A 27,639-nucleotide genomic window follows, 5' to 3' on the forward strand; every position below is an offset into this window, starting at 1 on the left:
TTAATGCTCAATCAAAATAAAGCTATGCTTTTACTCTTTTCTTGTTTCTACAGTATATAGACAGTATATTTCTATCAAAACATAACTTATATGTTATAATTATATATAACCTACCAGAGGGAGACTTTGTACAAAAGTCGATTGCTTGGGTACCTCTGTTCTATTCGTGTTTCTACCGTGAAGCAGTTGTGTTTGCATGACTGTGTTTCGGTTTGAAGGATGGGATATGGCGTAAATTTACAGGGTACAGAGGAATAACACCCGAGTCCTCAGGAATGGCAACGCATGGGGGGTATCATGGGCGAAACAGTACACTCTGTTATGTCCATGGTCATGGTCTGCTCATGTCTATAGGCGACGGTTACCACTTTCTATCAGGTGGGCCGTCAGCTTGTTTGCCATTCTAAGTTGTATAAAAAAAAACCTTTATAGATGTTTTTGTAATAATTATTTTTTTTTTTAATAATTTATCTAACTTAAAAGTAATACTCATAATTATGGTAATTATTTTTTATTCTATTTTTCTATTAGGTACTTTATTAGAGAAACATACAATTTCTAGAACATACTAATAATTTATTTATTTATTTATGGAACACCAACAGCATATTGCATTATAACATATAGGTATAACAAACATTAAATACAATACAATATTAATGCACATGCCTATTATAGGTATTCACAGCGTTTACTTTAACATAGTTGTACAGTGCGAGAAAATGAAGTAACAATTATAATGAATTAAATAACACTAGACTACAAATATTTTTAAAGTTGCGTTGTTATTTATAGAAATAAACTAATTAAATAAAAATAATTAATATATGTAGTAATAATATTACTTAGTGAAGGTTTACAAAAATACCTGCACTTTAAATAGGTGATGCAGATGCATGGCAGATGAAATATAGAAAAAAAGAACGCACATGACGAGTAAAACATTATTTTGTTTTCAATTCGGAAAAAAGAATAAAAAAATTTTTACACTTTGTACCTAATTTTCTTTATTTTATTCTATTAATACGTATTATTTGTTTTTTCTAAAACTTCATTCTATCGCAACTAACAAAAGTTTCTTTTTTTTTTGTAAAGAAATCGATACCAAGTATAACCTTATTACATTTTTTTTCCTACTATAGTAAATTATGCAACATAATAAAAATGTAGGTCTTAGAACGGCGGTAAATCCTTTACCTTTCTGTGGAATTTATACGAATTTATACGTACACATTATACTCTTTTATCGCTTGTTCTCATTATGTTATTGAGTATTAAAGGTTCACATAAAAATCTGTAGGATCCATTCAAAGGGCGGGTCAATACACTATTCATAAAGATCGCTCTGTGTGAAGCTTCTATAGGTTTTATACGTCTTGTATTTTTATATTTTTTATAATTAAATTACGTCTTTAGATACTTAACTGTTAATTTACATTAGGAAATGTTAAAAATAATTTTATTACATGGTAATAATAAAATATAATTCTAGAAAGAGTGAAGTTTCTATAATAAAAAAAAAACTTTTTATAAAATAATTCAATTATAAAATAAAATCTATTATTTTCCAAAGAATTTTAGAAGAATTTTAAAAAGAACGTAATCTTTTTTACAAGACTAAGTCGAAAGAATTGTCTATAACGACATAGTATATATGTATGTATGTATGTATATATCGTCATAGTCGTAGAATACTGACGGATATGTATATTTAATATTTGTCAGATCCGTCAGTATTCTACGACTTTTTTTTTAATGAGTGATAATGGAATGGTAACCCCGCCTGCGCTATCGGGATACGCTGGCGGCACACTAGTAAAGGGTGATAGATGAGAATGAGAACAGGCCAGTTAGCCCATCATGATGAATACAACAGGAATCAAAAGGAACAGGAGAAACCGCGAGGAGGTCGACCTGGTTGGGTATATTGCTAGCAATGGGATTCTCAGTCTCTATTACTAACAATCCCTTTCCCTTCCGGTGTCCATATTACCAATGCCTACTACTTAGACTATATATTTATATAAATTCACCATTTGAATGTTTTATTTTATTATATATTTTATTACCATATTTTCATATCTTTCAAACATTTATAAAAATTTACGGGCGATTCTTATATTATAGACAAATACTGTAAAAAAAAATGTAAAAAAAAATAAGAACTATCCACAAATAAACTTTTATTTATATAAATAAACTATTTCTAATATCAGATCATAACGTTGGGAATTTTAAAAATGTTTAACTACCCATAAAAACGCAAAGTACGCCGCAAAGAGTTTAGATTGTTTACGTTTGTTACCGCGCACACTTACCGCCCACCGCAACGACGCATGCGCACTCTTTAACACCATACAGCTTACGGTCAACGGTAGTACCGACGATGATGCTTTTCTTCAAATCAAATTAAATCATATTTATTCGCTTGCTACATGGTAAAATAAAATGTTACATATACAAGTAGGTACATAGTATGCAGCACCCTGTAGAGGTATGCCAATATACAAATTCAAAATATCTTTATTCATGTAGGTATTCCAGACTCTTATGACATGTCAAATCTACCGTCAGTTCGGAATGATTTCGAGATGAGAAGAACTGACAACTTTATTCCTGACTCTTACTTCTAAAAAGCTTCTAAAAAGTTTAAAATAGTTCTAAAGAAATATTTAATTACAAAAAGTTACTATACACTACAGGAATTTTTCAATGAAAAAATTTAATTGTATTTGTACCTATTTGTTTTAATGTAATAATGTTTTATTTATTTTATGTTAATCGACGATATATATATATATATATATATATATATATATATATATATTATATAAATGTAAAAAATTATTTATATACTTTATGAAATATTAATGTGATTGCTGTGCCCTTCCAGGGTTCGTGTTGATTCTATACTTTTAATAACTTAAAACCTATATTGTTACAACATGTAATAGCAATAAATGCTTGAATTGAATTGAATTGAACTCAGCTAGTATTCTTTTCAAATAACTTTTATAAATGTTTACAATAATACAGATTCATTTTTAAATTCAAATTTGGGAGAACGGAGTGACCACCAGCATATGCTGTTGCAAAAGCAAATAGTCTAATCAGTGTTTGTAAGCCAAACAGACCAGTCCCCACAAGCACCCGTTCACGAGTATGACGGATGAGCCAGCCATCATTGCACTCAACCATATTAGAGGGAGCACATCGACCCGGCCCACAACGCCGCCACAACTTTGAACTTTATTGCGAGCATGACTGTTTCAAGTTACTCCACTACGTCATTTATAGTATTTTTTTTGATGGTTGAAAATGGTATGGTAACCCCGCCTGCGCTAACGGGATACGCTAGCGGAGCACCAGTGAGGGATGATAGGTGAGAATGAAGCAGATAAGTTGGGCCATCGTGATAAATTTATCGAAACTTAATCACGATTATTTCCAGGGGAAACCGCGTGGAGATCGACCTGTTAGGGTATATTGGTAGTAATGGGTCTGTTGGATCTCCGTAAGCTACTATTTATCCTGGTCATGCAGACGAAGTTACGGTTAAAACTAAATGTAAATTATTTATCTCTGCTTAAAATTGATAATGGACTCAGTTAACGTGTTCGGTCGATTTTAAATCTGGCATGTAACAGCACATCGCCACTAATTCGTTATCTAATCCATAAACAAACAGACGCTTTCCCACGCGCGATAGTACTAAGTGCTTTTTGAACGACGATAAAGCACTTCGGCCGACGTCCGACGCTCGACTTTGAAAGTGAAAAGGTATTCGTGCAGTGTTACCAGATTGGGCATTTTTTTTTTAGCTATCTTGAGTAAAAAATTTTGTGTCGAAGAAATAGAATAATTGGGGGAATTTTTTGAGAAAAATAATATCATTCTGTTAAAATTTGGGTAGTGATATAGCTTTATCCTCACCTATTGTCCCTCACTGGTGCCCCACCAGTGTATACCGTTAGCGCAAGCGAGGTTACTACTCCATTATCATCCATAAAAAAAAAGCAGATGACATTTTTTTATAGGTGAAAATGGAATGGTAACCCCACCTGCGCTAACGGGATACGCTGGCGGTGCACCAGTGAAGGGTGATAGATGAGAATAAAAACAGGCCAATTAGCCCATCATAATGAATTCAACAGGAATTAACCATGAGAGTTTCCAAGGGAAACTCGCGAGGAAGTCGACCTAGTTGGGTATATTGCTAACAATGGGATTCTCAGTCTCCATAACTAACAATCCCTTTCCCCCCGACAGTTAACAGTTGATATAAAAGTATAATATTCGAAAATTGGGGGAAAAATAACAATTGCGTCTGGCAACACTGTATTCATGCACTGAATGTGGCTAGAATGTGGCTTCTGTCAATATTGTATTAGTAGGTAGTTAGATATGAACTTGCAAGTTGTTGTAACTACAGATGGGCAAAGCACCGGGTTTAAACCCGGTGCTTTGGTAAAAACCCAATAAACACCCATAAACTCCCATAATCACCCAAAAAAATAGGTTTTTACGTATTTTTTTGAAAATATGTAAGTAATACCAATAAATTATTTTTATAAATTGTATTGATCAATTCTACAATATTAAATAAAACGTTAACTAATAATATTTCAGGAAATTTTAAAAATCTATATATAATAAAATGAAAGTAATTAATTTTCAGTGTTTTCATGTTGCAGTTGATCAACATGTTGGCCTTTTGCTTCCCGTAGATACTTTAAAATTTCTTCATAACACCTCGTTCGCACACATGGCCGTATATATTTAAATTCTTGAGCCACTAACAGTCCGAAATACTCATTTCTTTTATCCTCTTCTCCATAAATTAAGCATTTAGAACAGTTTGTTTCTTCTTTCAGTAAATTTTCTTTTACTTTATCCTCGTTTTTTTTCTTTGTTGCGACGACGCTGGGTAAATCATCTGGACACTGGGTCTCACTATCGCCAAATATATTTGGAGATCGGCTTCGGCTACGGCTTGGCAGACATTTTTTTCTTTCTACAATTTTAAATTAAATTTATTAGAATAAATGCTTCGAACACACGCGATCTAAGTACCTTTTGTGTTTATTATACCTTACCTACCTAGGTATAAAAAGAGTACTTACGTAGATTTTCTTTTATTAACTGTTTTATACGAAGATCTTGATCTCTCAAATTAGCATCCATTTTACTTCCAGTGATTATCAACTAAATTAATAATCCACAAAGTATTAAATAACGTTTTTATGAAATATTTAGCACAAAAACAATACCCTTTAAATATCGATCGTCAGTAACTGTGGCTGACTTACCTATATTCTAGCAAGCAGGACTGCCAGATGTGAAGGGGAAATCCCCAATAAATTGTTGCATGTGACTGATGATGTGAGCATGTTCGTTTCATAATAAAAATGTTGCCAGGTAACCAAAAAGTCGTATGTTTTTGTGCGAATTACGATCATAATCTTTACGATCGTACATTAAAAAATAGACAAATAATAGTATGAGTACGATTTAAATCGTATATCTGTCAACCCTGCTAGCAAGACAGCGACAAAATCACGTTGCATAACAATGTAGCCCAAGCTTATATCTTATGAAATATACGGAAGAGATACGGACTTAGAAAAAACAGAAATGTTGTTCTTTGTGGAAGTCATTGATGAAATTCTATGTATTTTAGCCCGCAAACTTTCTTCAAACAAAAACAGCGCCATCTAGTATCGAGTTCTGTAATTATCTCTTTGTTTATGGATTTGAAGTAAGACCGCCACGCATGCAATACATTATGACTGGGGATTCCCCTATTCGTCGACGCTGAATATGAGGCGACGACAATCACTGTCAAACGTGTTCACTATTACTCTGACTCTGGTAACGTGACTTCCTGGTAACGTGTTAGGTAGGAAAAGCAGTAAAAAAGTGCATATTAAGGGAGCAGATTTGAAATAATATTTATACTTAACAAGAAATAATTAAAGGTAAGTGGATTTTTGAATGATACAATTATATCATGATCACTTAACAATTTTAACTTAAAATTAGATGTATTATTACAAGCTTTTATTTAGCTTGAGTTATGTAAATAAAAGTATGTAGGTATGTTCGTATGTTGATGCAATTATCCTCAATCCTCAACCGACTGGGATAAAATTTTCCATACACGTTTATTTTGGATGATAGTGCATAGTTAGCTGAGAGTCGTCATTGGATAATAATGGTGGATAGCCTAAGATGTGTACTAGATATTTATTTTTAACATAATATGCGTAAGTACCTAATCGAATTAAAGAAGTTGCTGAGAAAAATACAGAACAATACGATAATAAACTAGCGTCTGCGTTTAATCCTCCGAGGAGATGTAATTTTACAAAGGTTTTTTGTATTTATTTTATTATTTTTTTAATAAATTTATTGTAAATAACAAGAAATAATCATTGTAAAAAAATAGGCACTCTATTGTTGAATTTTCGTCAGACCAACTAATCATCGTTCATTTTTTTAGGTTCAATGGGGAGACCTAAAGATTTACGCATATGGGAGCACTACCGTACTTTACCAAACAAGTCTGTTTCTTGCAAGCTTTGTAATAAGGTCTACAAATTCAGTAATGCTGCCAAAATGCTTCAACATCTTATCACTTGTCCAAAATCTCCAGAAACATTAAAAGACTCTATGAAACTTATAAAAGATAGCTCGTCCAAAACCAAAATGTCTGGACTGTCAGAGATAGAGACAAATGATTCTTTTATAAGCCCCTCGTCGTCTGCTAACACTACAATAAATGCTGAGTTTCAAGACACCGATGATCATATAAAAACAGAATTAGCGAGAGCTATATTTGTAACAGGGACGCCATTATCGATGGTGCAACATCCTTTATGGATACAATTTTTCGAAAAATTGCAACCAAAATTTAAAATACCTTCACGTAAAGCTTTAGCGACAAAATACTTAGATAAAATATATAGAGAAATGCGTTTTGAGTTAAATGAGGAACTAAATGCTTGTAGTTACTTACACCTTCAGTGCGATGGCTGGTCTAATTTAAGAAATGAAGGAATAATAAACTTTCTTATATCAAAACCTCAACCTGCATACGTTAAAAGTTTGAATACAGAAAGTAATCCTCACACTAGTGAATACCTTAGCCAAGAAGTTGAAAAAGTAATGAAAGTGTATGGAGCAAATAAGTTTCTTGTACTTATTGGCGATAACGCTAGAAATATACAAAAGGCATTCGAATTAACAAAACTCAAATATCCACATGTTGTTCCTCTCGGTTGCTGTGCACATATCCTTAACTTGTTGTGCCAAGATATTGTAAAGATACAAGAAGTAACTGTGTTTATTATGCAAGCCATAAATATAATAAAAACTGTTAAAAGGAGTCAACGATTAAGTTCCTTGTTGATAAAATCAAGGCAGGGTGAAGATTCTACACAAACACTAAAATTGCCTTGTGCTACAAGATGGGGAAGTCATGTTACTTCGTTAAAAAGTTTGAAAGCAAATAAGATAGCTTTGCAAATATTAACAGTTAGAGAAGATGTGGTAATTTCAAGAGATATTAAAGATTTAATTCTAAGTGATGATTTCTGGACGAAGACAGGGGAATGTATAAGTATTTTGGAACCAGTCACTGAAAGCATATTTTACTTAGAGAGCGACCAGAATCGTTTGCATCGCACATACATTACATTTAGAGATGTACAAGCTAAGATACGTTTTGCATTAAATGAGATTTCGACATTGAGCGAAGAAAGCAAACAGCAGATTCTAACATCAGTATCTTCAAGATGCAATATGGCAATGAGGCCAATACATTTTGCAGCATATATTCTAGACCCCAGGACTCTAGGAGTCGAACTTACTCAAGAGGAAGAACTTAAGGGTATGGAGTTTATCTACAATTTAAGCCAACACTTAAGTTTGTCAAATGTAATGGCAGATTTGGCGTGTTATAAAGCTAAAGAAAACTTTTGGGCCAGAGGATTTGTATGGAGCTCATTAGATAGCATTGAGCCCCTAATATGGTGGAAAGGTATTTGTGGTTCCACTGAGTTAAGCAAAGTAGCGATTCGTATTCTATCAGCTCCCTGTACTTCGGCAGCCACTGAGCGTTCCTTTAGTATCCAAGGCTACATACATAATAACAAAAGAAATCGACTTACAACTGAAAGAACTGAAAAAATTTCATTCATTTGTTATAACTGGAATCTTAAACATAAAGCTGAATGCGAGGACATTCAGTTTAATGAAGAAAATACCTTAGAAGCTTTCATTGAGCAAGTAAATGAACATAACAGTTTAGACGAAATAGAGCCTATCGAACCTATACAATTCATCGCTTGTAATAACTCTGAATCTGACAGTGATTGACTGTAGTTTTACATTTTACTTTCATCTCTTTCTTAATAAACTCAAAATCAAATTAAAAGTTTTTTATTCTGTAGGCTGCATAATAATATTGTCTATGTCCAGTATAGTGGACGTCTTGCGGCTGAGATGACGATGATGAAGTACAAAATCATAAACACCCAAAAATTTGGGTGTTTATGGGGTTTAAACCCAATAAACCCAAAACACCCGGTTTTTACCCACCAGACTTTAAACCCACCCAGGTGGATTGCCCATCTCTAGTTGTAACGCGGATATAGAATGCTTATCAACGTTTATTCAGGTAGTTACGAGTACCTACTGTAAACTTATTTGCACTATACTATTTTTTTTTTGCAAAAAACGTTAACATTCAAACAGAATTGAAGATCTTAGATTATATAGATAGAGTGTTTTCATAGAAATGCTTGCGCGCGCCTTTGGGGACATTTGTTTTAGGCAGTAACTTAAAATAATTGGTTTGCTTGTTAAGCAAACTACTCACTGAGATATTTATTGCCTTTTTGCATTACTGTAGTACACATATTTCATTTTCACATATTATTATGTAAAAATGTTCATATCGCCCTTTTGTTAAACATTATTTATTTTTTTCTGTTACTATTGTTACAATTTATCAGAGGAAGAGTTTGTACAAAAGTCGATTGCTTGGGTACCTCTGTCCCATTCGTGTTTCAACCGTGAAGCAGTTGTGTTTGTATGATTGTGTTTCGGTTTGAAAGGTGGGATATGGCGTGAATTTACTGGTTACAGAGGAATAACACCTGAGTCCTCAGGAATGGCAACGCATGGGGGGTATCATGTGCGAAACAGTATACTCTGTTATGCCTATGGTACTGCTCATGTCTATAGGCGACGGTTACCACTTTCCATCAGGGGGACCGTCAGCTTGTTTGCCATTCTATGTTGTATAAAAAAAAAAAACAATTTTTATGTATCTCTTTATGCAAATTAAGAGTTTATCCATTTATTTATTTAATAGTACATGTATGTGTACATGGCGGACTTAATGCTAATAAAATATTCTCTCCCAGTCAACCATAGGGAAGTGCCAGAGTACACGAATGCGATACTAGTAACAATTGATATATATACATACTAAAATTACATATATATAAACAAATAAATATATATGAATAACAAATATACTTACACATATATGATATACCTATACTATATTATACACGAATTTGGGAATAATATATAGCACTTACAGCTCGAATAAAGCATAAAAGTAAACATATACACGTTTTTCTTGAAAGAAGGTTTAGTTGAGAGCCTTATGGATTATCTGTCTTATACAAGTATCCCTTTAGAAAAATCTGATATTATTCAAAGATACATCGTCATATCAGTCTTTAGCAGCCCGCTGCTTAACATAAGCCTGCTCCTTGGATTTGCCACTAATTTCCACGCTTCGCAGGCGGATTGGCAACCGCAGTTAGGCTTTGGAGATGTTTTAAGAGAGACACTGTTGCCCATCCCTCGTTCTCCCTTTGTCGCCTCTTTCTACAACCACGGGAAAGGAAGCCTGGCCTATTCAATGCCGAGACCACACGCTGTTTAAAGATTACATTAATAGATTTAAATTGTCTTATTTCAGGTACACGTTGATAGCATACTATGATATGTACACTCAAATATATACTTCCACCAAGATCTGGATACAGCTGCTCCTGATATGGGTCGTCTCCTTCGGTTTAATGGTGAGTCAACTCTCATACCATAAATACAAAACTTTTAAAGCCCCCTAAAATCATGGCTAATATTATGTTTTTAGATTATATAGAGAGAGAGTATAGCTGATAGAGATACCAGATACCAGAGGGAAACTTTGCACAAAAGTCAATTGCTTGGCCACCTCTGTCCCATGCGTGTTTCTACCGTGAAGCAGTTGTGTTTGCATGACTGTATTTCGGTTTGAAGGGTGGGATATGGCGTGAATTTACAAGATACAGAGGAATTACATCTGAGTCCTCAGGTATGGCAGCGCATGGGGGGCATCATGGGCGAAACAGTATACTCTGTTATGTCCATAGTACTGCTCATATCTATAGGTGACGGTTACCACTTTCCATCAGGTGGGCCGTCAACTTGTTTGCCATTCTAAGTTGTATAAAAAAAAAAGTGTCTCCATAGAAACGCTTCGAGAAAAACGGATCAACTTTTTCATACAATTTTCCGTGATAAATAGTTATGAGTGATTCCATTATAACTTCTATATTTATTTTGTCTTATAATTTCTACATCTTTTTAATACGTAAACACTCATGTTATTTATTAAATAATACGTCAAGATACATTGTATGCGTAAGTATATTGAACACTGATAAAAAAAACAAGTCAGCTAATTTGACAATTAGCTGTCAAAAATTCGACCAGTTTTTGAGGCTCGATGCTCATATATTATATTATATCTATTATAAAATATCATATATGCTTCACCGTTTCCCGGCATAGAATAGGCCCCTTCTATTCTCGTAAGTGTCGTTAGAGGCGACTAAGGAGCTCTTAAAACATCTCCAAGGCCTATCTGCAGTTACCAACCCGCCTGCCAAGTTTTTTTTTTTTTATACAACTTAGAATGGCAAACAAGCCTCCACCCAAGCAATCGACTTTTGTACAAAGTCTCCCTCTGGTAAGTGTGGCAACTACTGGCAAAATCACCCCAATAGAATAAGGCCTATGTTCAGCATTGGACAGTTAACGGCTTAAATATTTAAAAAATTTGCTAATTTAGTATATAAACTACCCGTGAACCTGACTTCGTTCAAATCCATTCAGTAATTTTTGCACAAAAGAGTAACAAACATCCAATCGTTCGTCCTTTGGCGTATTATATTAATAGGATTTCGTGGAAATTCCTTTTTTTTTAAACAATAATAACACACAATGACCGTAGAACACTGAACTGAACACTTCAAAATGTACGTTCGTGGAAACATTAGATTACATATAACGACATTCATTCATACATAAAATGTAATGATACACAGACGGCGGGCTGTATCCGTTAATAAACAAATAAACGGCTACGGAGGAAACTGGAATTAGTTCATTGCACTTCCATATTTATAATTCCTACCTAATTGTTCCGAATTAGGGAACATCCTCTACACTACGGCTAATGGTAGCGGGCTGGTCAAGTTATGAGCGGTAGCGAATCGGAGCTCTCGGTTTGAAGAGTCGGATATGGCGTGAATTTACTGGGTACAGAGAAATAACACCTGAGTTCTCAGGAATGGCAACCCCCCATGCGTTACAAACAGTATACTCTGTCCATGGTACTGCTCATGTCTATAGGCAACGGTTACTACTTTCTATCAAGTGGGCCGTCAGCTTGTTTGCCATTCTAAGTTGCATAAAAAAAAAATTGGGAGCTTAGCATTATATGGGTTGAAGACGAAGATCTTTAACCAGTGCGTGTCGCCACTGATGACTTGTGGTACCGAAACGTGGTCCTACACGATTGCCCGTATGCAAAAGCTACAAGTTACTCAGCGGGATGATGGAAAGTGGTAACCGTCGCCTATAGACATGAGCAGTACCATGGACATAACAGAGTATACTTTTTCGCCCATGATACCCCCCATGCGTTGCCATACCTGAGGATTCAGGTTTTATTCCTCCGTATCCAGTAAATTCACGCCATATCCCACCCTTCAAACCGAAACACAGCCATGCAAACACAACTGCTTCACGGTTGAAACACGAATGGGACAGAGGACTGTCTTATGAACGGTTATTCGTTTATTTATATTTTCATATAGTCCTACGTCATTTAAAACATAACTCCAATAGTTTTTTTTTTAATTCAACAAGCCGTAAGTTTCTGCTTTAACACCCATAACAAATCATCACTCATGCCTTTAAACTATAAAATAAATGTGAGCCATTGTTCTCGAGCGTCAAATTTTCCGTATTTTAACGAACACTATTAAGTAGTAAGTACCACGGGGCAATTACATGGTTTTATGGACTCGTAGCAGTTTAGTCTACTTTGGTTCAATTGTCGATCCACACAAATTAGGGTTGTCACATTATCAACATTTGATTTACGCTTTAAAATCTATGGGCATGTTTGGAATATTGGAATGTAATAAAACTAATTATTAGAATTCCTTGTCCAGATTATTCAGGGATACGGAATGATTACTGCAAAAATCATCAGGGTTTTATCCCGTTTTGTCAAGTCTATAACTGTATTTCTACGTAAACGAAACTCTTATATTTATCACAAATAGAAAAAAAAATATATTGGATTTACAACGAGACGGAATCACTGTAAACTCAGAACATTTCACCTAATCACCTTAGTCTTGAAGCGTCTCTCATGCAGGAACCATACAATATAGTTGCATTAAGCATATACGTTTAAAAAAATCAAGACATTTATGTCATCACGGTAGAGTCCAACTTACTTTTTTTGTTAGGGAAAAGTTACATTGGCAACCCTAATAGAAGTGCATCACAGTCGATGCCTAACGACACACGCAGGTCTATTATCGCCAGTTGCATTATTCATTTGGCCGTATGCCGGTGGTCCCTAGTAGTTATACCACAGATATTAATTTACATAGATGAACCACGTGCATGTTCTTAGCGATAAAATTTTTGCCCAATTAGACCCAATAAAGCCTATTGGACTCTGGATACATTTCTATTCGGATACATGAATGGATATATTTTATTTTTATTATGCAACATCGGAAATATATGAATATAAATGCATTAGATAAACTGTTGAAATTATATTAAATTGAAATTCTTACATTTTTTTTATACAACTTAGAATGGCAAACAAGCTGACAGCCTACCTGATGGAAAGTGGTAATCGTCGCCTATAGACATGAGCCGTACCATGGACATAACATACTGTTTTGCCCATGATATGCCTCATGCGTTGCCATTCCTGAGGACTGCAAATTCACTGCTATATCCCACCCTTCAAACCGAAACACAGCCTTGCAAATACAACTGCTTCACGGTACACATACGAATGGGACAGAGTTGCTCCAGCGAACGACTTTTGTACAAAGTCTCTCTCTGGTCTTCCTACCTCTCCCTCCCTCCTTACATAACATTTATGTCAACAAAATCTTAGAGAATTAACAAAAAGATTGTTAAATCTTCGAAATAATTATTTACAAGAAAAGGTTTGCTATCTATAAATAGTTTTCAACCGACTTCAAAGAAGGACGTTCTCAATTCGGTTTTTTTTTATATTACCTCATAACTACGTCAAATGTAAACCGATCCAGAAAATTCTTTTTTTATCTAAAAATATATCTGTTCTAAAGAAGCTTTATCAAAATCGATTTAATCGATTTAATTCGAAATAACTGGTTTTGACACAATTGAATTTATTTGTAAAATCAATTTAGCATAGTGTCACATAATTATTTTTATTTTTATATGCAAGATAGCTGCGGTTTATTAAAACGTTATACTTATTACCAATCACTTTATTAGCACAACAACAACAAAACATTTTATATCGGATCGAAGGCAGAAACAGAGGGCCTACCACGAAATATTTTCCGAAATTTCGGGGACGAACGAAATAGAAATTTCATGTTAAAATTACATAATACATGCAGTTTAAAATTATTAAAAATATTAAAATATCGTTCCTCTGGACTATTAGGATAGGATTTATGATGAATGAAACATTAAGCCCCATTTACAGAGTCGATTTAGGTACGAACAAAAACACGAAATTGAGCCCGAAAATTCGGAGTTTCATTTCATGATAGGCCCCCAGAGCAGCGCTAACTGATGTTTGACGTGACTTGACATAACAGATTATAAGATTACTGTACGACCACACACTACGCTGATAATCTATAAAGCTACAAGTACCTATCTAGTTTAGCAATGGAATGCCTGACGACGCAATTATATTAACCCTTCTTTGCATAATGATTGAAATTTCCATCATAACACTGAATGCCCAAAAGTTATATAAAAAACAAGTTCACTTTAAGTTGATCGTGTCTGGTTACCTTTTAATGACCATTGCAGAAAACATTATTTTATGTCAATATATATATATATATATATATATATATATATATATATATATATATATATATTTTTTTTTTTAACCATCTTTTCTTTAATTTTGAACATGAATTATACCACCTTGATTTATTTTACCAATAAAAAAATCTGCAAAGAAGGGTTAATTTGAGGCCTATAAAATTAAAAGGCAGTTAAACGTTAAATCGATTACATTTTCACTCTGTACTCGAATATAGAGGGAGTTCTGTTAATTAAAATTCAAATTATTATTAATATTCTATTTTTTTTTTTCAATCTAATTAAAAATATACAATATCGTTCCATATCCCTGACAAAATATTAGTTTTTGTAGTTTCCTAAAAATTTTACAGACTTGGATTTAGATGTATTTGATTTTATACGGCTCAAATTAAGATAATTGCGTCGTCTAACTCTATCTATGTCTGTGGACGATTGCTACCGGATATACTTACCTATATTAATTAACACATATTTGTCGTGCTGATTACTATTATGAAGTTGTTATTTTTAGAATAATACATACATACATACATATCTGTCACGCCTGTCTCCCATTAGGGTAGGCAGAAACAATGGAACGCCAAACGCTTCGATTTAAACAAACCTCTTTCGCTTCCTCCACATTCATCAATCTTTTCATACACGCTCGCCGGTTACGGGTACTTTTAATTTGGCCCTTCTTCAGCACGTCGCCTATTTAGTCGACATACGTCCGTCTAGGGCGGCCCCTACCGACATCTCCATTCATTCTTGCTCCATAAATCTCTTTCTTCTATTCTCTTTTAGAATAATGTAATGCGAATTGTAAGTATGCAAAGAATTTGTCGCCTTTTTCTATTGTTTCGGAGACTGTCAAAATCTTTATCAAATAACTCTTTAAATATAAATACAAAAAATCTGGTCAATTCTGACAATATAAATTTAACATATTCATGTTAAATTTTTTTTAAATGGGTAATAATTGAATGGTAACCCCACCCGCGCTATCGGTATACACCGGCGGGGCACCAGTGAAGGATGATAGGTGAGGATTAAGCAGGTCCGTTAGCCCATTGTCACGAATTCGACAAGAATTGTTCACGATGGTTTCCAGGGGGAAACACGTGGAGGTCGACCTAATAAGGCATATTGCTAGCAATGGGGCTGTCAAACTCCATTGCTAACAATCCCCCTCCCCTCAATATGTTAGGTTAGGTATCCCCTGGAGACTACATCCATCCACTTTTTGCTTTGTATTGTATATTTATTCTATAACAATTATCACAGATCACGGATACCACCAACAAATGCATTCCCAAGGGATTGTTAGTAATGCAGACTACCAGTCCCATTGCTAGCAATATACCCCGTCAGATCGACCTCCACATGGTCCCCCCTAGAAACCATCGTGCTGAATTCCAGATGAATATCACGATAGACTAACTGACCTGCCTTTTCATTCTCACCTATCATCCCTCACTGGTGCCCCGCCAGCGTATACCATTCGCGCAGACGGGGTTATCATTCCATTATCATCGATTAAAAAAATATGCATTCCTAAATAGGTTTGACGTCAAGCAGGCTCATAAAACTAAAAGCCGAAACATATTGACTCCAAAATGTATATAATTGGGACAATGACAAGGAAATAATGATGACGACATCGGAAACATAGGATCGTTAGTTTATAATTAGCCTCTATAACTAATATGTTTTAAGGGGGAGGGGGTGTCAGTAATGCGATCTACCAGTCCCATTGCTACCAATATCAATGTCAGGTCGATCTCCCCGTCCTAGAAACCATCGTGCCTTTTTTTTATACAACTTAGAATAGCAAACAAGCCGATGGCCCACCTGATGGTAAGTGGTAACCGTCGCCGATAGACATGAACTGTACCGTGGACATAACGTAGTATGCTGAACTCGAAGTGTATTCACCACGGTAGGCTAACTGACCTGCCATTTTATTTGCACGTGTCAAAATTAAATATTAAATAACTGTAAGGTAATACATTTATATAGTAATTTAATTACGTAATTATAACCTTACATGGTATATGTATATAATATTATACATTCTTTAGCAATATAAAGGTTCTAAGCCTCTTAATGATAAATAGAAATGAAGCACAAGTTTTCACAGTTCATTTAATTTAGATATCATACTATTAAATCATATATTTACTTATTTTACTTTGTATTTGATATATAACAAATAATATAACATAAATACCCAACTTCTGTTAATCCATTGACACTTATTTAAATATAGCTTCTTTAGGACTTCCATCAACAATAATTGTGATATATTTTATATAATGACCACGTGGTTCACTATACTTGTTCACTCTCGATACGGCAGGGAGCTCCGCTCTGTTCAACGGTTGGACAAGAAGTAGTGCCTCCCCACCCAAGTAACAGTCTTTTATATCTACAGGACCGAATTCGAGTGAACAAGTCAGTGAGACCACGTGTTCTTACAATTTCATTACTTTTTATTCAAGTATTATGACAAATAATTATAAAATTAATTAAAATATAAATTAGTGTTCTATATACATTACAAGAATAATTTATTACCAAATTTGATATAATAACAATTTTAACGTTATATTATATTTAAAGTAGTTAGTTTGATTTTTATTAATAAATGTAGGTGCACATTTTGACACTAGATGTTTAAGAAAATTAATATAATTTAAAATAAATATCTAACACACGTATTGCTCATTGGTGCCCCGCCAGTGTATATCTACTGGTTTTTTTTTAATTGGTGATAATGGAATAGTAAACCCACCCGCGCTATCGGTGTACACCGGCGGGGCACCAGTGAAGGATGATAGGTGAGGATGAAGCAGGTCAGTTAGCCCATCGTGACGAATTCAACAATGATTGTTCACGATGGTTTTCAGGCGGAACCACGTGGAGGTCGACCTAATAGGGTGTATTGCTAGCAATGGGGCTGTCAAACTCCATTGGTAACAATCCCTTTCCCCCCAAAGTAGTCTACGACTATGACGACGTATATATATATATATATATATATATTATACGTCGTATAAGTATCAGTACAATTTGAAATATTGACCTAATATAAACATAATTTAATATCAATAATACTGACGCAGTGGTTACTAGATAAATTGATAGACTCTTAATTAAGAGGTCAACGCCATTACAAATAGTTGCCAGTGATCTAAATTAACAATCACAAACCTATTGAATGTATTTATTTATTTATTTAACCCTTTATTACACCAAAAACTTAAAAATAAACAATGACATATTAACAATTCCATTAAAATACAGTAGCATGGAGTACAGATCAAAATATACGAGTACATATAAAGGTACAAAAGGCGGTCTTGTCGCTAGGGCAATCTCTTACAGGGTACCCCAAGGGTTGTCTGGAAGAGATTGCTTAGCGATAAGGCCGCCTTTTGTATCACTTCTCATTAATATTTACTGTATTTGTTATCTCTCTTTTTACTTGGTGCAATAAAGTGTAAATAAATAAACCTTTGGCTAAAGGTGAACAGATAGAAGTGGGTAGGTGGCGCAAGAGTGTATTAATATTTTTTACATATAATGCACAAAAACATTATATACATATTGTTTATTAGACTACTTATTATAACAAATAATATATACTACATATACATACACATTTTTTTTTTATGGGTGAAAATGGTATGGTAACCCCGCCTGCGCTAACGGGATAAGCTGGCGGAGCACCAGTGAAGGGTGATAGATGAGAATGACAACAGGCCAGTTAGCCCATCATGATGAATTCATCAGGAATTAACCATGATAGTTTCCAGGGGGAACCGCGAGGAGGTCGACCTGGTTGGGTATATTGCTAGCAATGGGATTCTCAGTCTCCATTACTAACAATCCCTTCCCCCCCTACATACACATATTAGTACATTACTGCAGCGGCCAGCAACTGAGGCATTGATGGACGAACGTGCAAGTAAATATAAAACGAACAAACGTGCAAGTAAATATAAAAAAAAACCTACTTTTTAAGTGGGTTGAGAGGGACAGAAGCAATTGTTTGTCCCGTTCAGCCAACATAACACGATCTCGTGAATGAAATAGCATGTAGAGACTGGTAACTGTATTTTTTTTCTATAATTTCCAGGTCCCCCCACTGCTGGGCGTGTGGGGCCAACTGGGTTTCGACCCTAAAACGTTCTCGTGCACTATTCTACCGAAAAACTCCAAATCCCCGAAGAAGTACCTGTTCGTTTTCGGTTTTGCGTTGCCGTGCCTGGTCATCATCGTGTCCTACTCGTGCATATACTGGCGGGTAAGGGAGAGCAAGAGGAAGCTGGAGGGGCGCAGGTGTGTATGTGGGTGAGAATCGACTCGTTGTCTATGTGTGCTCACTGGGGTTGGTATACATGCACATGAGTTGTGACCATTATGTGTTATATATATATATATATGAATTCTTTTATCACTTTTTACTGTATATGTCTGTTGTTATTTGGGTGCTGTAACTAATGCAAATAAATTATCTATTTATCTATCTATCACATAAGCTTTTTCTCTTAATTTGTTTTTAAATGCACTTTTTATATTGAAAATATCTTAAATAATATATAATTATTTATAATTATAAATGCTTACACAATCAACATTATATCAACAAAGTTTTATTATGCAATTCTTTTATTCATTATTGTACACATACGGTTATTGAAATGTAAAAACAAACATAATAGTGCACAAGGGCAAGTTTATCTCCAATAGAGAGATTTCTTCCAGCAAACCCAATATGAGAAAAGTGACAGTTCATTAGTAGTTATAGTCATACATGTGTACCGATCGACTTAAATGTTATAGTTACAAATAAATAAATAAAATATCTTTACAATTGAAAAGACCAATAGGTATAAATAAATAAATATGTAAATAATAATAAAAATAGATAGATATATATTACATATAATACACAAATATAATAAGTACGTACATCAGCATTGTGAGAGGTAATAATTCTTCAGACGTGATTTGAAAATCCCAATGCTTGGGCTATTTCTAATTTCATGAGGCAGTGTGTTCCATAATCTAATTGCAGCCACAACAAAAGAGTCTGAATACGTTTGACCAGAATTAATCGGAGTTCGCAATAAAGAACGATTAAGAGTCCTAGTATTGCTTTTCGCTGAATACAGAAAGTTAAATCGCTCACGAAGATATGTTGGTGCAACGGGATTATGCAGGATATTATAAAGAAAAGAGAGTATATCATCACCTCTATGGCAAATTTAAGAATCTGCAGTTTTTTCAGATTTGACATTTCTTTAAAAATCTACATTTTGCGTCATACTAGTTATTGTGGCTTATTTTCAAATTTCTATCTCTAACGGTTAAAGAAATCGAGTAGCTCCAATCTCCATATTTTTGTGATATACCCAAAGTAAACTTACTTAACATATTTTTACAGTATTTTCTATAATAAACACTTTAATTTGAAAATTTCAATAATTATTTTATCAATTTTTCAATCCTAATTTAGTTACTTTACATGAATGATTGCTATAACGTTGTTATTTAAACTGAAGTTCTCTCCAAAACACGTGATTTATACCTTGGTATATTTACGAAAGTGGCACTTTCGTTGATTTGCTGTTGTATAACTCAATACCTAGAAACTCTCATGTATGAAGGTGCAAAGTGACGAATATGCATTCATTTCTGATACTTGTAATATAATAATAATTAATTAAGCGCATTCAATAAAAAACAGGATTTTAAAACTAAAATGTTAGCACGATCTTTTACAGTAGTCTTCTATCAAAAGTTATTTGCATTCTAATGTTACAAAACGTTCCCCTGTAAAATGTATCTTTTTCAGTTTCGTAAGTTTACCATAAAGGTGACGATATGTAGATTAAGCAATAAAGAATTAATAAATAAATAACCTATCCACAACTAAATAGAAGCTTTGCCCTTATTCTATTGACTTCATTCGCGTATTAATCACGACCTCCGCAGTGCAGTGGTGGTAGAGTATCGCTACAGTTTTATTAGCACATATATGGTATACATGGAGGGTATCATGGGCGAGACAGTATACTCTGTTATGCCCATGGTACTGCTCATGTCTATAGGCGACGGTTACCACTTTCCATCAGGTGGGCCGTCAGCTTGTTTGCTATTCTAAGTTGTATAAAAACAAAAAAAATCCAGCAAGAACTCCTAAATATTTGCTGAAATAAATAATCTCGATAAATGTTAATATTGTTTTAGCCGTTAACTGTCCACTGCTGGCCATAAGCCATCCCCATAAGAGGAGTTTTGCCAGTAGTTGCCACGCTTGGCAGGCGAGTTGGTAACCGCAGTTGGGCTTTTACAGATGTTTTAATGGGGACGTTGCTGTCCATCCCTCGCCCTCCCTTAGTCGCCTCTTACAACACCTACTGGAAAGGAAGGAGTAGCCCATTCTATGCCGGAACCACACGGCGTAAATATTAAGTAAAAAATAAAAATTAAATGTAAAGTATTAATTTTTTTTACAGCAAATTAAGTGGCCAAACAGCGAAGGAGAAAGAAGAAGACTCGCGCCTCACAACTCTAATGCTGACCATCTTCCTCTGCTTCCTCGCCTGTTTCCTGCCTCTGATGATTATGAATGTCGCCGACGATGGCATAACGTACCCTTGGCTTCACATAATAGCGTCCATTTTAGCTTGGGCATCCAGTGTTATCAATCCACTTATATACGCAGCAACGAATCGACAGTACCGCGCTGCGTACGGGAACTTGTTGAAATTTTGCAAAAACAATCCGGTGGCTCGAAGGACCACGTGGGGCAGTAGAACTGTGGGACAATCGTCAAATTCGCCGCAGTACGGTGAGAAAGAGAAGAGGAACCACCATAAAGAGCCAGCGAGATTATGAATAAGTGATTTCAAGTTATGAACGATGTGATTTGATAATTCTAATAAGAATGGACCCCAATTTGAGTATATGATTGTTCTTAAAAAGTAAACATTGGGACTAAAATAAAAAAAAAATGTGATTTATGATCTGTGACTATGATACACGTGCGGTCCAACAGAAGTTGTAAATTAAAATTGAACTTGCCTAAAATAGGCGTAGATATTTTATTAAAAGTTGTTTAAAGTGGTACAGCAGTCATTGATATTGTAACTTATAAATCTAGTTAATTACACATTATTTATATACGGAACAATCTTTAAAGGAAGTCACTGTAATTATCTGAGGTGTATTCATCCATAATATTAAATGAAAATAAAAAAAAAAAACTATAGCTGCAAATAACGCCCATAGACAACATATCTAGCAAGCTAGCAGTACGCGCAAGCGCCGTAAACGCTTTTATACATAAAATTGTCACTACACAAGTCACGTGACTTGTGACGTGGCCAGAAATTAAAGATAGTACCTGCGGATGTGGCTAATATATGCAGTGTAATATTAAAAAAAAAAACAATTTACATATTAAAATTATGTACAAATTTTTTATCGTACATAATATACATGACATACTTAATATGGGTGCCACAAAATTTAAATGTTTTACAATATTTATATTTTTAATCTATGTTCTTTGCCACTATAATTTTCTTTCAAATAATTACAGTAATTTCCATTAAAGATTTTATTATAATAATCACTTATTTCGTTATTTTTACATTTATATTTTGTTAGATATAATAACTGTTTTGTATTGCATTTATTTCGCATAATTATTTGATTCCTCTAGTGTGAAGATCTCCGTTTGACTATATAACGATACTCAATTGTCATTGTTACTAATTCCATGTAAATAATATGTCAATATTGTATATGTGATTGTCTACTTAATAATGTATACCATAAAACATAACCAAAGCTCTATATGATATAATAATTAAGTTATTTATAAACCGCTTTTATATTCGTACTAAATAATTATATAGGAGAATTTATATTCATATAATAATTGTAATAGAAAATTTGCATTCCGTTAATTTAAATTAATATTATATTCAATTGTAAAAATACGTATGACATTTGTAAAACGTCGTTTGTAATGACGAAATATGGTTATATATTTATTATTTTTAGAAACACTAATGAAGATTTTCGGTTCTCTTTGATTACCCTATAAAAGGTTTGGCGTAATTATATGTATTTTTATACTTAATATGCACTTCGCCTTTTTCCTATGAGGTAAGCAGATGTTATAAAAATTATGGATATTTAAAATATAAATTAGTCCTTATTATATATATATCATTAATATAACTAAAACAATTTACAAATTAAAAGATTGCAAATGTACCTACAATGATTTACCACGTTCATCGCATTATTAGGTAAATAAAAAAAAATACTCGAATCGATGCTACTATAGATAAAAATTTGCGCTAACCTCCTATCCATTGTTAAAAAGTTTAAAACTTACTAAAATTAGAAAAAAAAAAGTTTATTTTCTGACTTTCAATATAAGTATGATATTTTTTTTTTTTCATTCTTATGAAGACTGATTCACAAAAGTCAATTAGGATAATTATGAATCTATTTAGTATACCTATTTAGTTATAATACTTATGGAAAATTAGATAGTTTTTTTGTTACAACGGCTCGAGATATTCTCACATAGCGTACCATAGACATAAGTATATTTAAGGAATACTTTTTAGGTTTATTGTAATAAAAAAAATTAAACGTGTAAATTGCGTAGCACCGTACGGTTTTTAAAATAGATATTAATCTTTGTTTTTTAATATCGTAAACGTCTGTTGTCATGTTGACTTAGTGGAACTGGCCAACTATTTGTCGTGATTTATTTAATATACTTGAATAGAAGTATTTACCTGAAATTGAGGATTCAAGTGCCACATTTACTAAAAATAAACATTAAAACCGCTAGGAACTATTGATATCTACATTTCCTATATATAAAGTGAATATTTAAAATTTGCTATTGGTACCTATTAATCAAATCATTCATTAATCAAAAGGGTAATTATAATCTGTGGTCATAATGAACAAAATTAAACATAATATATGGACCGCGAAACTCTAAAATTAAAGAATTTCAATAGTACACAAGTTTTGTTTTCATTGTATATTTACATTTACTATTTTTTTTATGTCAGTCTATATCTATAACGATGTCTAATTACTTTATTAACAATTTGTTACTTATTCCAAATCACAATTTTAGAAATCACATCACGGTAACGAATTGGTCACATTCGAATTCATGCAAATTGGATAATTATTTTATTTGAAAGTAAGCATATCGTTAAATATTGCGATTGAGGAAAAAACAAGTTTTGTGAATGTGCTAAATTTAACGGTTTTGAAACATTTTTAAATACAATTGGAGTGGCGACAATTTAAAAATAAAAAACCATAGACAAAATAAATATGTAACAGAAATAAAGCTTGTTGAATAAATGCCTGCGTATTGTTACTGCGCAAATATGTAAATAATTCTTATTTCTCCGTTTACCAATATCTATTCTATAATATAACGCAAAAACTAATAGATATCTTCTAGCTTCGATATCATACGGTTTATACTACTTAGCAATTTAATTTTATCTATCCTATTAAAGAGTTGCGCTCTTGTCGGTGGAGCTCTTGCTACGCACTACGATTTTCTACGAGTCTCTTCACCTCTTGATACGACATGACACCAACCTTTTTACTTCATCTGCCTGTTGTAATTATGCTTTGATAATTCGGTTATATATTTGTTTGTTTTTTGTATTTATTAAATATGCGATATCTTTGCCAATTATGAATCGATTATAATAATATTATTTTGGCTAGTAGTTAACTTGTGAAAGTGTACGAAATGGACCAAATTATATATACACGTAAGATTAATTAAAAAACTTGCTAAGAATAAAAGAAAATTTCTTGTCAAATAATTACTATCCAGAATTATTACCATATCATATTGAAGTTCTTAGCAAGAAGTTCCTTTTAAACAGTGACGGATTAACGGGGAGGTGAAAGAAGCGGTTCGCCTTGAGCCTCAGATCCATAGGGGCCACCAAACGCCACCATTTCCTTCATCCATATCCATACTCTATTTATATTTAAGTCCAATTTAAATTTCACATGCAAGATTTTAACTAAATAAACATTCATACATACTAATGTGAAGTGAATAAGAAGCTTATAAAATTATATTAAATTTGGGGCCTCATTTAGATTTTGTGCCTATGACTGGCTTAGTCCGCCGCTGTTTAAATATATTTCTATTAATAATTTAGATATACCTGTGTATAAAAAATATTGAATATCATTATTATTAGGTATATATATTTTAGGTACATTCATATTAATTGACTTACGGCCTCTATGTGTCTATGGTTAGCTACGACAAACGGAACACAGGACGATTTCTTTGTGGTTGATTCCTATTCTTAATGTAAAAGTGTTAAAAACTTTCTATTTGTAATTAGTACATACATAGAATAAATGAATAGCGGTAAACGCAATACTTCAAATAACTGGCAGTAGCTAAGTGCCTAATGGAAAGAATATAAAAAGAAAAAAATTACTGCAGAGGACCAGAGAGAGTTTAAAATAACTTCTAGTAACAAAACAAATATATTTATTTTATATAAAAAAATATTTTATTATATAGCTAGATGTCTACTTACATCTAAACAAAATGGACATAGACCTTAAAAACTGTTTTAAGTAATCATTATAAAATTATTTTTTTATAACGCATTCATACTTATGCCCTTTTTTGTAAGAGGCTTATTAAAATTGGTGCTTTCTACAAAATTAATCCAAATTTTGTTACTTGACCAAGATTTTCAACCCCCCAGTTCTGTGTAATGGTAAATATGCCAATCAACTAAAATTTATAATAACGATTTTACTTATGTAGATTAATATAAACTGAACTTCATACTTATTAAATATTTGTTATAATAATATAAACGAGAAACACGTGGCAAACTTACTGCAACACAAGATATAATTAATAATACATCTTACCAATATTAAATTAGTGTAATTATTTGTACCAATTATTATTGTTAAGCAAACCAAAGGTAAATTAAAATTTATTTATATAATGTAAACCTGTTTTTAATTATTTAAAACAATACCTTTAAAATGTCTGTCAAAAAAGGCAATACTTGTTCTCGAGAATCCATGAAAAATAATACATGAATATCACAGTATATAAAATTCTACGATCCGATTCAAAAGTTCAAAGATTTAGACGATTTGTTTTATAACAAATAAGATTTTTGTTAATTTTTATGGCTCGTTAAATTATAACAAATAAAAACTATATCTATTCATTCCTCGTATGGTGCACATAAAAAAATTTTGATATATGCATATCAAAGTTCATCTGAGAAACTAATGATAGGTATGTTTTGAAGGTGATACAGGGAAAAATACAAATTAGGTTCGTAAATATTATACCTATAAAGAAAATGAATACCTACTTTAACACTGTCTATTTATATATACCATAATTTGCTATATTTTTTTAAACAAAGCTTACAAACACACCATGCTATTACGATACAAATATGTTTTTCAATTATAATCACAATTTAATACTTAATACGTTGTTAGGCTGTATGGTTTGCCTGTGCCTTTCTACTGTGGTTAAATTAAAAATAAGTTAGTTCTGTTGTCTATGGTTCAATTGACATTGACGTTGATGTGATGTTGGTTGGTTGACGTATTACTGTATCGACTGACTTACAATGATTTACTCAGTTCAGTCAATCAATCTCATTCAGTCCATTTATTGGCAATTCGACTTTGACTTGTCTTTTAGCATTTTCCTGTGAATTAGTATAAAAATCGCCAAAAAATGGCGAAAAGGATCGCACAGAGTTCGGTAAACTGGTCGGCTTTAGCTGAAAGGGTTCCCCCTGAGCAGAGAGCTAGCCTTACAGCTTTTAAAGCGAAATCCGACGCATATCTACGAAGGTTAGCATCGCCTACTTCGTTACATAATTTAGTGTTAGTGCTTTTGGGTTATTTTCAAATTATTTTACAGAGTCTTGGCCAATCCTCCCGAGCCACCGAAGATCAACTGGGCTGTATACAAGCAAACTGTGCCAATCCCTGGCATGGTGGACAGTTTCCAAAAACAATATGAAGCACTGAAAATCCCTTACCCAACTGATACGCAAACAGTTAAGGTAGAAGCACAATGGGCTGAAGTCAGGAAAGCAATTGAAGCTTTCGTTCAGGCGTCCAATGCTAATATTGCAAAGTAAGTAAAACATAATTGTAATTTGCGAGAAAAAAAATTACTTGAATCTTGACAAAATGCAAAAATTTATAAAATATCCAATATCGCCTTACCGGCGAGATATATGTCACATAATATTAAAAAATAGTAATTGTGTAACTCCTTTTCAAAATTTGTTCAACTGAAAAAGTAGTAACCATTGTCTGGAAAAATGAAGATCATATCGTTACACCTGTAGTACCTCTCAAATTTTATCATTCCTAATTTATTATCACTCCAATTATGAAACAAGTATTTCACAGTATGAGTTGAAAGTGCTGATTAATTAATTTAAAATGGGATGGAGCAAGGTCAGACACTAATTCATGGTGGGTAGTTCTACTTTAACATACTTGCATATAGTATTATTAAAGTTTCAAATAGGAAACAAAGAAAAGTAATATTTTTAGAGAACAGAAGTTTTTGTGTCAATATTTTTCTGTCTTAAATTTTGTGTCACCAGAATTGTCTGAAATATTTAATAATTAAAATGTGTTACAGGTATGAAAAGGAAATCAACACAGTCAAGGCCCTCCTACCTTATGACCAGATGACATTGGAAGACTACCGTGATGCATACCCCAACGAAGCCTTGGACCCTATCAACAGGCCTACATTCTGGCCACATGACCCTGATGATCAACCTGGGAACTACAAAGCTGAAGCAACCCCATCTACTCACTAAGCTAAACACCATTAGGTTCCTTGATATGCCATCAAAATATGATTAACTTGTGGAATATTAATGCATTGTGATCCAGCTACATTGTACGGTAGCTGACTTTGAAGACATATCAGGGACTTCTAACAAAATTATAAATCAATTCTGTTTATTTATGTAGGAGTAAAATGCAATAAATAATACATTATGGTGTTTCAATGGTGTCTTTTACCTATGATTTAGTTCATGTGTATACATTTTATATTTCCAACTAAATGTTCCAAATATCACAAATAAATGT

At 33.3% G+C, this 27,639-nt stretch overlaps 3 protein-coding genes across 4 annotated transcripts in view; all 3 read left to right on the forward strand.

Moving 5' to 3' along the window:
• LOC113521286 (protein trapped in endoderm-1) overlaps nt 1–21,889 on the forward strand; it is a 56,682-nt gene extending 34,793 nt beyond the window's left edge. Inside the window, exons 4-6 of one of the 2 annotated variants that reach the window (XM_052902964.1) lie at nt 10,001–10,103; nt 18,566–18,780; nt 20,952–21,889. In XM_052902964.1, coding sequence (XP_052758924.1) covers nt 10,001–10,103; nt 18,566–18,780; nt 20,952–21,333 — 700 coding nt within the window. In that variant the 3' untranslated portion in view covers nt 21,334–21,889. The remainder of the gene's footprint in view (nt 1–10,000; nt 10,104–18,565; nt 18,781–20,951) is intronic. The other variant, XM_052902965.1, reaches the window with a different exon arrangement.
• LOC128202472 (uncharacterized) lies at nt 5,377–8,641 on the forward strand. The gene is made up of 2 exons (XM_052902963.1): nt 5,377–5,978; nt 6,503–8,641. Exon 2 carries the CDS (start codon nt 6,508–6,510, stop codon nt 8,377–8,379), a length of 1,872 nt encoding a protein of 623 aa, XP_052758923.1. The 5' UTR covers nt 5,377–5,978; nt 6,503–6,507; the 3' UTR covers nt 8,380–8,641.
• Nucleotides 21,890–26,164: 4,275 nt separating the features above from the next.
• LOC113521226 (ATP synthase subunit d, mitochondrial) lies at nt 26,165–27,557 on the forward strand. Its single transcript, XM_026906695.3, has 3 exons — nt 26,165–26,370; nt 26,441–26,659; nt 27,179–27,557. The coding sequence occupies exons 1-3, from the start codon at nt 26,252–26,254 to the stop codon at nt 27,360–27,362; spliced, it is 522 nt and encodes a 173-aa protein (XP_026762496.2). The 5' UTR covers nt 26,165–26,251; the 3' UTR covers nt 27,363–27,557.
• The last annotated feature ends 82 nt before the right edge of the window (nt 27,558–27,639 follow it).

The sequence above is a fragment of the Galleria mellonella genome, unplaced genomic scaffold (assembly GCF_026898425.1).
Source record: "Galleria mellonella isolate WM207_F2 unplaced genomic scaffold, CSIRO_AGI_GalMel_v1 utg99, whole genome shotgun sequence".
NCBI classification, from domain to species: Eukaryota; Metazoa; Arthropoda; class Insecta; order Lepidoptera; family Pyralidae; genus Galleria; species Galleria mellonella.

What these genes read in the sequence shown, in the direction of transcription:
- LOC128202472 (XM_052902963.1), top strand. Translation starts at nt 6,508, where the DNA reads ATGGGGAGACCTAAAGATTTACGCATATGGGAGCACTACCGTACTTTA.
- LOC113521226 (XM_026906695.3), top strand. Translation starts at nt 26,252, where the DNA reads ATGGCGAAAAGGATCGCACAGAGTTCGGTAAACTGGTCGGCTTTAGCT. An exon ending in TCCGACGCATATCTACGAAG is followed by an intron (nt 26,371 to 26,440) that starts GTTAGCATCGCC and finishes ATTATTTTACAG; the next exon opens with AGTCTTGGCCAATCCTCCCG. An exon ending in TCCAATGCTAATATTGCAAA is followed by an intron (nt 26,660 to 27,178) that starts GTAAGTAAAACA and finishes AATGTGTTACAG; the next exon opens with GTATGAAAAGGAAATCAACA.